The sequence below is a fragment of the Lytechinus pictus genome, chromosome 3, assembly GCF_037042905.1.
Source record: "Lytechinus pictus isolate F3 Inbred chromosome 3, Lp3.0, whole genome shotgun sequence".
Classification (NCBI taxonomy): domain Eukaryota; kingdom Metazoa; phylum Echinodermata; class Echinoidea; order Temnopleuroida; family Toxopneustidae; genus Lytechinus; species Lytechinus pictus.
The window spans coordinates 80,427,757-80,441,294 of record NC_087247.1 but is presented as its reverse complement, the minus strand read 5'-3'; the positions used below and the strand labels follow the sequence as shown (position 1 = coordinate 80,441,294).

General features: G+C 37.6%; 1 protein-coding gene across 1 annotated transcript in view; it reads right to left on the bottom strand.

Annotated features, from left to right (window-relative positions):
- LOC129256637 (selenocysteine insertion sequence-binding protein 2-like) overlaps nt 1-13,070 on the bottom strand; it is a 33,226-nt gene extending 20,156 nt beyond the window's left edge. The window contains exons 1-8 of the mRNA XM_054894796.2: nt 12,671-13,070; nt 12,038-12,296; nt 11,553-11,733; nt 9,467-9,666; nt 5,074-5,230; nt 2,768-3,678; nt 1,375-1,545; nt 694-810 (exon numbers count right to left, since the gene is read on the bottom strand). Of these exons, the coding sequence (XP_054750771.2) occupies nt 694-810; nt 1,375-1,545; nt 2,768-3,678; nt 5,074-5,230; nt 9,467-9,666; nt 11,553-11,733; nt 12,038-12,296; nt 12,671-13,002 (2,328 nt within the window). The 5' untranslated portion in view covers nt 13,003-13,070. The remainder of the gene's footprint in view (nt 1-693; nt 811-1,374; nt 1,546-2,767; nt 3,679-5,073; nt 5,231-9,466; nt 9,667-11,552; nt 11,734-12,037; nt 12,297-12,670) is intronic.
- Between the last annotated feature and the right edge of the window lie 468 nt (nt 13,071-13,538).

Here is a 13,538-nt window from a genome sequence, read left to right as displayed (position 1 = left end):
ATTTAAATAAACCCAATTTTGTGATTTCTAAGCTGAAAATTTTCACACTGAAGATTAGTAACACATATAAGCACATGTAGGACAGTGTATTATAATTGCTTGAAAAAATACACAACACCCAGCTGGATTGACATGCTTATTTCAGTAATTCATCCGCCATTATACATTTCATAACATAATCATTTGGTACTTATTCATACTGCAAAAGAATTTGGGTGATCATTTTATTGAATTCATTTTTTAAATTAATTTTATCACCCCTGGCATTATGCTTATTCCTTCATTAAGATTTCATGAAGAACTAATATCATATGAGAATTTCACTTCCAGTTCAGATAATTCATAACTCCCTAATCATTACATGGACTTGTGATTGAAATTAAAACTGGTAATAATTTTCTACTTAACATTAATTAATATCAAAGTGTCCAACAAGACTATTTTAACACACTTCTCATAGCATCCCATAAAATAAAAAAAATTATGATATCACCTTTTATTCTCCTCTTGATAGTTAGTTGAGTAAAAAACTCTTGTCTCCATAATACCATTGGTTAGTTTCTTAATTATTGCTGATCTTTGGTACATCAAAACTTATTTTCAGATGGTGTCTCAGCTGCAGATTGGTTTGCGCTTTACTATCTTCACCCAGTATTTTTATTAGTATTATCATTTTTGAAAGACCTAAATTACCTCTAGAGCAGCGAGCATGTCGCCCAGGTCAAACTCAATAGGCATTTTTGTTCTCTTTCCTTGTTTCTTCATGTTCTCATGCAACTGTCTCTGTTCTTCTGTGATCTCAGAGTACTCCTAAACGAAGAAAAAAAAAATAATGAAATGAAAAGGCATTAATAGGTCGTGAAAACTGTGATATCCTTTTAGTATTCACATCATAAGAACTTGAATTTTCTGACTGAAGATCAGTCTTGACCTTAAATCTACAGTTAGCAGCATTATACTTACATTTTACACAGCACACACAGTAAAATATCATCTCTAGCTGTTAATCTTAGTTGAAAAAAAGATTGCTTATAATACTAGACCATTGAACCAGTGAAAAGAAGTGTGTTATGAAACATTGCTCTATTGTTCATTAAATCAGTGTTACATGAGGAAGGTCAGGGTTGCTTCGGATGTTAGGGTAAATGTCGAGGTGTCTTGATTGATTCTTTCAATTGATCAGGTAACCTACACAGAAAAGCTGGCATAGGATAATTTATGGATCTATACCATTCAGTTTCAATTCAGCTATCCTTTCTAAATCAATTCCTTACATGTTTCTCAGCCAATCAAAACCAATGATTTTACTGAAATTGTCGGTCGTGACAGCTTTCATCACCCCCCCCCCCTTTGCCAGTAATGATGGTTACTCACCTTAGCAGCAGCTTGTGTTGCCATCATTGCTTTCTTGCGTCTCTTGCGTGCATTCTTGCCTTCTTTGATAGTACTCATCACATTAGCAGGACTAAGGAGTTCTTCAGGTTTAATGATACTTCCTTGATCTCCTCCATCTTCACCTTCTTCCTCACTAGAACTCTCATTCACCTGATAACAAAACAAACATCTAATCAGTATTTACAGCATATGACTTTAGTTTAGGGGCAATAATTGATGACACCCTAAAGGCAATAAGTCAAGATATACGACTTTGGGATGAGACAGATCTCAATTTCAATGTATTCAAACATTACAGACATAAACATAATACAACCACTCAGAAGCCAGATCTTTTGACAAGGAACAAAATAATGTATGTAATATCAATAACAAGGCAAAAGCAATTTTGTGTCTCGCCCACTTATGAAAATAACCAGAAATATCGTGATTTGCGAGGGCACGCAAGAGAATTATATCGAAACTTCATTGTGAAATAACTGGGATGGAATAACACTTGTCATAAGAGCCTTGCACGTAAACTTTAATGTTGACCTGAAAATGACCTTTGACCTTACCATGTGACCTCCGACTGCAGCATAACATGCAGGTCGCCTAAGTACATCTACCATCCAAGTTTTGTTGAAAAGTAACTTACGGTTGCGGAGTTGGGTGTCATAAGAGTCTTGCATGTAAACTTTAATGTTGACCTGAAATGACCTTTGACCTTACCATGTGACCTCTGACTGCAGCATAACATGCACATCCCCCAAGTCTATCTAACATCCAAGTTTGGTTGAAAAGCGACATACGGTTGCGGAGTTAGGTGTCATAAGAGAGTCTTGCATGTAAACTTTAAGGTTGACCTGAAAATGACATTTGACCTTACCATATGACCTCAGACTGCAGCATAACATGCAGGTCCCCCAAGTCCATCTAGCATCCAAGTTTAGTTGAAAAGAGACTTACGGTTGTGGAGTTAGGTGTCATAAGAGAGTCTTGCATGTAAACTTTAACGTTGACCTGAAAATGACCTTTGACCTTACCATGTGACCTTCGACTGCAGCATAACATGCAGGTCCCCCAAGTCCATCTACCATCCAAGTTTGGTTGGAAAGCAACATACGGTTGCGGAGTTATGTGTCATTACAGGTTTGTGACGGACGGACGACATTTGGATCCCTAAGTCTCGCCTTCACCTCTGTGGGCGAGACAAAAAAGTAACTGTTTAAAAAAGCCTGATATATCAGTAACAGCTAGAGAGCTTATAGAAGCGCAGTACAAATAATAAGTAATAATAATAATAATAATAATAAAGGCAAAGGATAACTATAACGTTTAAAAAAAAAAAAAAAAAATCATGAAAATATAATCTCAAACTGATGAAATGTACCTGATGGACAGGAGGCCTTTGCTGAACAACAGAACTGTAGCTGATTGGTCGTCCTCCTGGATTCATTCCAAGCTTGTTTGCAGCAGGACTACCCATTGGCAAACCAGGATATTCTTCTTGATCCTGTATCTGTGGTGGTTTGGCATAGGAGGCTGCATTCACCATCTTAGGCTTCTCCACCTCTACCTCACCATCTTTCCTGCCTTTGATTCGTTTCTGCTTCCGTTTCCTAGGAGTGTCCTCTAAAGTTGCAGGAGACTTCTGAGGGGCAGGCACAGGAGACTGCATTCTCCTCTGTTGTTGTTGGAGCATTGGGGCTGGACTAACTGCCATGTTTCTGTAGGTAGGCTGTGGTTGAGTTGGGAAAACATTGGGTGGTCTCTGTTGGTATCCCACATTGGCCATTGGTGGAGGAGGTGGATGAACAGTCCTTGCTTTAGTCAGCATATTTGCGTAGCTCATTGGCATTACAGGTCTGAATGTAGGCATAGCAGGTTGGACAGGAGTGAAGGGCACTCTCTGTTGGACTGCAGCAGGTGCTGGTGGAGGTCTTTGAGAGACAACCATAGGGTGAGTTGGCTGGTTCTGGGTAAATGCGCTTTGTTCCACTGTACTGCTTGTCTGATGAGAAACACTCTTATCGCCCATGGCTACATTGCTATAAGATGGTTTCCCAGTTTGAGTTGAATAACTAGACACTGAGGTTGTATTATTTTGTTGAGCATGAAGGGGACTGTAGTATCCGCTATCACTATCATGAGGAGTATTCTCAACCTCTGAGTCACTTGAACTAGAAGCATCTCTACCAGTCTGATTACCTTGGGACTTCTTCCGTGTCTTGGTTTTGGATCGAGATGCAAGGTTGCTTGTTTTATCTGACAGCGGCTTGTTTGCTATAGATTCTGGAAAATCTATTGATGCAATGTACGAGAAAGAAATGAGCAAAATTCAATAAGAATTATAAATATAGGATGACAAATTGTTTCATGGTAGTCACATTCTGAATGTTGAAACACTATTCCTAGTAATGTGATTGGACTAACCCTATATCAGCATGTCACAAAATAAAATACGTTACACTATGTAAATAACCTCCCCAAAATAAACCTGTAATTCAGTACGAATTAGTTAACATTATATATATATATATATATATATATATATATATATATATATATTAGTACACAGCTCCTCGTCATAATATATAAGGTTACCAAAAATTTTCTGTAGAATCTGATTTTTTGTGCTATTTCCCCTATTTTGAGGGTGCTGAACATGAATCTGCTTGTTGCCAAATTTATAAATGCCGTCTTTATCAAAAATAGCTTGTATTTCCCTGTAAATGGTAGATAAACATGATATAAATTAGCCAATAGATTGAATTCAAGGTTCCAATTAAATACAAATGAAATTCAAAATATTTAAGATCATCAAAATGGTTCCAATTGGCCCGTTGCCATGGTAACGGCTCATTTTTCCTCCAGAAAAAATAAAAATTTTGATTTAAAGTTGTAGAATCTGTTTTTGTTTCATTTTCCCTGCGTTTAGGGTGTTAAACATAGGAGTGGTTTTTGCTAAATGTATAAATACACTCTCATTCCATTGCCATGGCAACCAAATAATACCTAATTTGGTAAAAATAGAAATAACATGGTCAAAAAAGACAATGGCGAGAAATACAATAAAAGCGACCTACATGTACATGTAATCTACATGCATTGGGTTTTTCCCACTCATTTAGAATAAAAACTACATAAGTGTTATGCATGAGTTTATTGGAATGATAGGAATTGATGTTGCCTTGACAATGCTTGAATTTAAAGATAAATATCAATATTGGCCGTTGCCATGGTAACAGCTTATTTTTTCCCAGAAAAGTATACATTTGATAAAATATATTGTAGAATCTAAATTTTTACTTTTCTGGAGGCAAAATTAGCCGTTACCATGGCAACGGGCCAATTGGAACCAATTTGATGATCTTAAATATTTTTGAATTTCATTTGTATTTAATTGGAACCCTGAAATCAATCTATTGGCTAATTTATATCATGTTTATCTACCATTTACAGGGGAATACATACAATTTTTGAGAAATTAATCCGTTGCCATGGCAACGGTCCAAGACGGCATTTATAAATTTGGCAACAAGCAGATTCGTATTCAGCACCCTAAAAATAGGGGGATAAGCACAAAAAATCAGATTCTACAGAAATTTTTTGGAATTCTTACTACTTGCCGCCTACTAATGTAGGTCAACATAAATTTTCTATTTTCAATATAATTTTTCTAAACAACAGACTTACCTGTTTGTGCACAAGCTTCAACAAAAACCACTGTCTTTGTTTTAGGTTTGGGTGCATCAGTTGGCGGTGGGGCATAGGTCTGGTACTGTTCTCTCCCCTTATTTCGATATCCTCCAGGATTTCTAAAGTCCTTGTTTGTTGATCTTTGCCCACGGACCTTAAAAAAAGGGGGGCCAAATATTTGGTTCAATATAAACATATTCACTTGTTAGAAAAAGTATTAAAGTAGAGCTATCTATATCATAATATAACAACTGGTGAGTGTTTCATAAAGCTGTTAGTAAGTTATGATGAGTGACTTTACAAACGACTGGCAATCCTTTCTTGAGGTAAGTTATGTGCAACAAATTTTCATTTGTATAGATGTAGTTTCTGAGAAAGGAGTTGTTTGCAAAGTCGCTCATCACCTACAAACAGTTTAAGACCCAGCTGGTTATGGAGCAAATATACCTGCTGAGAAATAAGTGCATTGAAAACAATGGACCTACAAGAGATGAACATTCATCAGTTAATGAATGAATTCAATTAACTGTAACTGTCATTGTTATCAGAATAACATTCTCTTCATATTTGTCTACTTTGATCCTATGATCGTCAAAGTGAATAAGGCCATGGGTTGAAAGCAGTTCATGATTAAATATTGATATGCAAATAACTGTGTGCACAGAAGATAATAAATCACTTAAAACTTGGAATATCAATATTCAGGTAGTGCCATGTGTTTTATATTGGAAAATGTATGCATATTTCAAGATAGAGGCTATACTGTGATTCATTATTTATCATTTACAAACCAATAATTTTCTAAGTATCCTCCTAATATTTAAGAGATACATGGTACAAGGCTTGTAGAGATAGTGTTTCTCTCATTGTTACTGAGATCATTATGTGAGTGCGAAAGTTTTCGCATCAATAACAAATTTTATATCAGAAAAAAATTGTCTGGAATTCAATTTTGTTGCTCTAGATCTAAATAATACCAATTGAAAGGCATATTCTGATTCGAGACATCGGCCAACAATAACCAAGACCAGGAAAAGTGTTCCTTTGTAAATTATCAGAGAAGAGTTATTGCTATTGTCAAAACACCTGTATGTTTTCATTAAGATGCATATAATGGATGGAGCGTTGTGGCCCAGTGGATTAGTCTTCGGACTTTGAAACAGAGGGTCGTGGGTTCGAATCCCAGCCATGGCGTAATTTCCTTCGGCAAGAAATTTATCCACATTGTGCTGCACTCGACCCAGGTGAGGTGAATGGGTACCCGGTAGGATTTATTCCTTGAATGCTTTAGTGCCTATATGGCGGCTCAGCTACAGCCGGGGTAATAATATACCAAGTATATTTTCAGCGCCTTGAACACATAATCAATGTGGATTTGGCGCTTTAGAAATACTCTATATTATTATTATTATAATCTGAAGGCAGTGACTATCACTGCATCTAAAGAATTCTCTTGTTAATACCTATGCCATCTCTTATAGGTCCATGACTGAAACCAACATAAATAGTGCGTAATGAATCAGAAATATGTTCTGTCGGTTGTAGCTGATGGCTTTCGAACTTGGAAAAACAACTAACCAGATATAAAATGTTTTTCAACATCTTTTATTCCAAACATAAGAATATGTGTTCACACCAGTGTTAAGAATGCCCTTCCCTTCCTATCTGTACAGATGTAAGGATAGTTTGCTGGGCTTGCTCTTTCTTTAACCAGTTGAGAACATAATATAAAACTAAAGATCTTGGGTCCCGTAGCATAAAAGTTAATATTAGATAGCCAAGACAGATCATAGCCAAGCGCAATTGGTCGATTGCACATCACGTGATATGATCGAAATCAGTGTATTTTCCCAGCCGGTTCACCTTCGATTAATATATTGACCAGCTGGTCCATTAATATATTTTCTACGTGTCTGGCGCCCTCTGTTGGATAAGATGTTACCAATTACACAGAAATATTTGGGACTAAAGTAGCGATCGTTTGCAATCGATCAACACTCGATATCAATATTGCAATAATTTTTGGGCCGAGTACCGCGTAATTTAAAAGCGCTGTAGTACTTAGTGCAGTGAGCCCAGTCCACACCCAGTCCCAGTTTAACTCAACAATACTTAAAAATGGAGCCTAGATTTGTGCTAATGAGCAATGAGGAATTAGACCAGCTTTTGGACAATAAGGATTCTAAATTTACTAAAATGTTGTGAAACAGGCGATATTCAGTTGCTATTGTAGGGCAAAGTCTCTGACTTTGGAAAAGTGGAGACGGAATACTCGGAGCAAGAGTTATGCAAGTGCATTCGATCATTCTACGCAGAGGTGCGGCGGCGAAATGGCCAATGTTACGCAAAGAGTTCCATGATCACAATACGCTATGGTCTCCAGAAACACTTTCTGAAAACAAAGGCAATGGACATTGTGAACAGTGTTGAATTTAGACGTGCAAACGACATGTTTGCTGCAGTCCTCCATAAACTGAGGGCTGAAGGAAAGGGTTCAACAACACACAAGGATTCTATTAGTAAGGACGACTTAAACAAAAAATAATGACTTCACGAGCCTTGGACCATTCTACTCCAAGAGGTCTCCAGAATGCTGTGTTGGTGAATCTAATGTTACACCTGTGTAACAGAGGCAGGGAGAATCTTAAGGATATAAGGAAAGACAACTTCGCTTTTGCTACAGATTCTAACAACAGGAGATATGTTTATCTTGCGAAGGATAAAGCTGACTAAAAACCGCAGAGTAGACAAAGATGATGACTCAAGGAGCCAATGTGGTCGGATGTATGAGACGAAGGATGAAAATTGTCCCATCAAGGCGTTCTGTGAATATGTTTCGCATCTGAATCGTGATTTTCTGTATTTTTGGTATCAACCAAAATCAGGTGCGCCTCAAAAAATGTCAAACTTGGAAGCGGTCCAGGACCAGGGACAGTAGAATAAGACCAACAAAATGTGCCATAGTATGATCATCAGGTTGTTGTAAGAATGCATCGGGGAACAAAATGAAAAGCAATAGCATTGAAGCTAACACGTCCAGGCCCTACACGAACCATTGCATTAGAGCCACAACTATCACTACGTTAGGTGAGCAAGGATTTGAAGCCAGGCATATCATGACATAAAAGTGAGAGCAGTCTTACACATTACTCTCGAATTGACGAAGGACACAAACGACAAATGAGCTTATGCTTATCAGAGAAATGTCAGTCAAAGGTTAGGCTTTCTAGTCCAAGTAGTACAAGGTCTCAAGTTAGTGCTAGATTTGGTCCTGGATCTGGTTCAGCAAAAGAAAGATCAGGACCACCATGTACAGTCAGCAGGCCAGCACCTAGTCCTGTTTCATCTCATCCACCACCAGAATCTGCACCTGATGTTATGGCTCAGCCTAAGGATTTACAGAGATCCACATTGGGTCCTGGACCAAGTCCTGGTTCGACAACAGAGAGATAAGCCTCAGGAAAACCTTGTACAATCAGTAGGCCGCCATCTAGTCCTGTTATATCTCATCCCCAATTTTGTACATCTAATGTCACGGCTCAGAATCAACATGGATCTCGGTCAGCCCTGTGTCCTGACCTGGACCGGACTCACCTCAAATGAACTATGTATCGAACAAATTGGATGTGGACCAGAAAAGGGTTGTACAGTAACACTTCCATCAGTGTACTGTAAACATAATAAACAAGTAGACAATACTGCATCATACCCTATGTAAATATGTTGCGTTCGTGTTTGTTGTTATTACGTTGAACAGTTGGAATTTCATTGGAATGTAGACTACCCCTAGGACTGTTTTCCTTATTTTTGCTTTTGGCTTGATCTCTTTTGGAATTGGATTTTTTGCAAGGAATGGATCTGGAAGGTATATTCTATATTTTGTTAGTTCTAAGGCCTATATGGATCTAGCTTAATCTAGGCCTAGGTCTAGTTTCTCTACAAATTAGAGTCTAGATAAAGAATCTCCATCATTTCAGGCTATCTAATAAAACAGATATTGACTGATTGGGTGTGTAAAATAAACATTCTTTGGACCGCCTAAAGGATTTATATTTTCCTTCATGATCATATTTTCCCTAAGCAAACATAACCCCTTGGGAAAATATGAATTCGGCGGTCCAAAGAATGCTTATATTACAAACCCCATCAGTCAATATCTGTATACTATTATAGTAACTTTGCTATCAAATGGTAACTTGCATGGAATCATTGATTCTGATTAGCTGATTAGCATTGTTACCATGGTAGTTAATGTACCATTGGAAGGCAAAGTTACTATAATAGTAACTTTTATGCAATGGGGCCCTGGCCCATTTCCATCTTGATCAGGTGGTGAAAAGCTACTGATCCCACTCTAAGTGTTAGATTTTGATTTTCTTTAATGACATACCTTTACTTGGTGTCCTTGGTATATGCCATACCCATATTGACCATAAGGTGGTATGGTAGATTGGTTGCCTTGTAGGGCAGCATCATACCCCCCTGAGGGTGCAGCTCCATGAGGGGGTTGTGGGGGTGCATAAGGTGATGGACTCTGTGATGTCATCATAGTGGGCGGAGCAAACGGTGGGTGTGATACAGGTACTCCACCTGAGGTAGACAAATATCAATAGGAAATCTTGTCTTCATCATTCAGTATCTTTCATTCTTCTGTATTATTTTATACATTTTGCAATATTCTTATCAATATTCTCCATATAGTTCCTAAATGAAAAGTATATTCACAACACTAAATATCAGGGTAGTGACTATTCAATAGATGTATTTAAGAATGGGTCCCATTTCATAAACGATAGCAACTCTAGATGGAATGTCATCTACCATGACAACAGTGTACATCTGTTTCCTGATTGGCTCTTCCAATGAAAGTTGACATTCCAACAAGATTTGCTAGTAGAATTTCTCAAAAACAAAGTGAGAAAAACAAGAAACCCCTTAATCCTTTATCATAATATAACCTTCAATCATGTGTCACTGAGCAAATACTGCCGAAAATTTGAGAGAATTTCAGAAAAAGGGGCAATTCTCCCAAATTTTAGGCAGTATTTGCTCAGGGACACATTACTATTTGATCTGGTGATAGTAAAAGAGTTTGTCTGATATTTTAGTCATAACATATTCTTAACACACTACAAACAAATGACATGTAAGAATAGGTTCACTAGAACATACTAAAACTTAAAGGGAGAGTGAATTGACCAAACTCTTTGTGTGGTCTATCATTGACTGTGTGTTATATATAACTAGTCTTTATTTAGATATATACCTTTTTAGATAATAAATAATACAGAGAATGAACAGGCCTATAATATTATTCACACTGAGAAACTAAAATGTTTTTGAGAAAAAATACTTGTTTTGCTAATTGGTAACATAATGTGGTATGAATGTACAGAGTTGAGAATTATTCAAATGTGATCATTAAAGTGGGCCTCTATTACTAGACTGCCTTGCTCAGAATCTTGTATTATGCTGGCCAGATGTCAGGTGTTGAGGAATTGAGGTGGTGCTATTAAAGGTTTGTTGCTGCTTTAAAAAGAAAAAGTCATAGCCCAGGAACTTTTTATATATTACAAACAGGATTTAGATATCTATACAAATTCAGAGAATAGATTATCAGATAATCAAGACGAGATGTGCACTAATTACACACATCCTGTAACTTCTGAAGATTTCCATAGCAAAGAAGAAAAGTGTAGTAGGTTTCACGGTACATCATGTATCTTTCTTGGGCAAGTGTTGCTTTTAAAAACTTTGCTCATTCTCCTGAAGACGACAAAAATGCGCTTGTCGAAACATCAAGTTTGGGTGGTCCTTTTCAGGACCAACACTTGCCTAAGAAAGATACAGGGTGTAATGTGAAACCTACTACACTACACATATCCTGTTCTTTTCTCAACAAAGTAATAATGGAACACCTTAAAGCAGTCAAGATTCCTATTAAACAAACTAGAATAAATAATGCAAAGAAAGATTTCCATCAGCTTACAATGCTGAATAACACAATCACAGCGCAGAAAGTTGACACTTTGTAACCCTATAAGGACTGGGCTATTTGAGATTTATTGAGGACAGGGGGGGGGGTCATTTTTATGAAAAATAATCACCCTTTTATGAATCTCATCCCATAGACTTTGAACATAAAGTATAAGCAAGAGCCATTTTTGCATGACATTGTCCCATAAAAAGTCATGTGGCGTCGTGACACTATACCCGTACATCACGAATTTGGTCTCAAAAGTTGCGCGAGGCTTTAAAGAAAAAAGTCATAAAATTTTGCGGCTCTCTCTTTTTGTGTTTTGGAAATATCGCGCTAAGTGTTGAGGGGGCCATCATGCCTCCCCATCCTTTTAGGGTTAAAGGGTTTAACAAAAATCTGACAGTCTTATTCAATTCTTGAAACCTTCTTTGATTTCAAAAAGTCTGGACAGTGTCACATATTTGTATGAGAAGAATAGAAAGACAGTAGTATTTACCTGTAGGCATGGATGGTTGTGATGCTAAGGGCATTGGTACAGGTGATTGTGCAGGGTTGTGATGGGCAGGATGATTGCCTGTAAGATGTGGTTGGTAGTTGTTACCATGTTGTTGGTAGCCGCCCTGTTGATATAGTGGTCCTCCTGTTGATACTGGTTGTGATGGTGTTTGATGAGGTACCTTGTCAAACAAATAGAATACAATATATTAAAGACCATTTCAATGGGCATAACAAGAAAAGTGATCACAGATTATGCCGACTAAATACTTTCACATATTGAGTTTTGCTATCTCAAACCTGTTACCAAATATCTGCTTAGCAGTGTAAAAATAAATCAATAATAACCCAAGAGCGGGTCATTGAATCATGGAAAGCTGGCAAAAAATTATGTAAATGTACCTGTTCTTATCAATTTTAATCCAGCCCTCGGCAGTCCTCCAACAGCCCAAAATGAAATGTTGATACCAATTCTGTGATATTTACCTGGTTGTAACCTGGGTGGACTGGAAAGTACTCCTGGTTTTGTTGTTGAGTCAGATGGGCAGTAGGGGTTTGGTGACCTGGAGGAGGCGTGTACATGGGTGTGGTCTGGGGTGTAGCTTGAGGATGGTGACCAAGAGGATGCTGGGAATTTGGAGGTAGCGATACTGGTGCTGACTGAGGAGGAGGATGTTGTACTTGTTGTGATTGCTGGGAGGGGTATCCCATCCAACTTTCAGAAGCAGGAGCTGCTCCAGTTGAACTGTACAAACAAGATATATAACCAACTATCGAGCTCTACTCTATTGATGTCATATTTCTCCTTCCAAAAATGAACAAGCACATGCACATTGTCTTAATAGCTTCAATTTTAATTCCATTCAACCATCATAAAGATAGTGAAAGTATAATACAATACAAGACAACTATAAATGATTATGTAATCTAACCATTTAAAGCCAAGGTGTGCGGTAGGGGTAAAAATACTATCACAGGGCTTTAGATAATGACCCAACTTTTATATTTAAAAGAAACAAATTTTACATATCTATCAATTTGACAATATAACAATTTTTAATGTTCTGCTTTCTGAACTTTAATCTGAAAATGGGTTATGAGCACGAACTATAGACAAACCTATCTTGTACAAATGGGTAGCATGTTGTGATGTAACGAGGCAGCTCTGTCAGGGGAACTTTCTTGCCATTCATGGTAGCCACAGCTCCTCCACTAGACGTCTGGTACTGCTGCATACCGCTAACACCACCCTGCAGCTGGGGTGGAGGAACAGGTGGTGGTGGTTTGAAACCTGACATAGCACCAGGTTCTGGGTGCATCCCAGGTACTATCTGAGGTGTCCCTGGTGTCTGATGGTGGTGGGGTTGATGGGGATGCAGTGGTTGTGGTGCATGTTGGTGTTGGTGGTGATGTTGTTGGTTGGTTGAAGAGTTATAATACATGGCTGTCATAGCGGAGGACTGATGTAATGTAGAGGTCAATCCTGGGATGAAAGGCTCAACTTCTGCAGACAGGCGTGGTGCCTATATCAAATGAAACCAAAAACAGGTACACATAAACAATATACCATGGCAGTCATATTGAATTTAAATACGTGTACAGTATTGTCATCGTTGTCACAAACTATCCCACAAAGATTTTATAAACAATTGTTGAGACCGTACTTCAAGTTAAGCTTTTGTTTGTGAAGGTTACATGTATGAATGTCATTGCATTGAATTTGTTATGAATTACATGATACTTTTTAAGACTAATATTTGTGAGATTTAGACACTTGGAAGTTTAGATAAATTTGAAGAAAAACAGTATTATTCATTTTTACAGCTTTTGGGTCTCCTAGCCCTTGGACACTTCATAAAAGCTATCATAAATCAGGAAATTATTATTTTTATTTTTATCAATACACTGACATATAGATAATCATACTTTCTAGTTTTTACATGGAGTGGTGATACACATACATCGAAACTTTGAAAGTGGGCTGAAG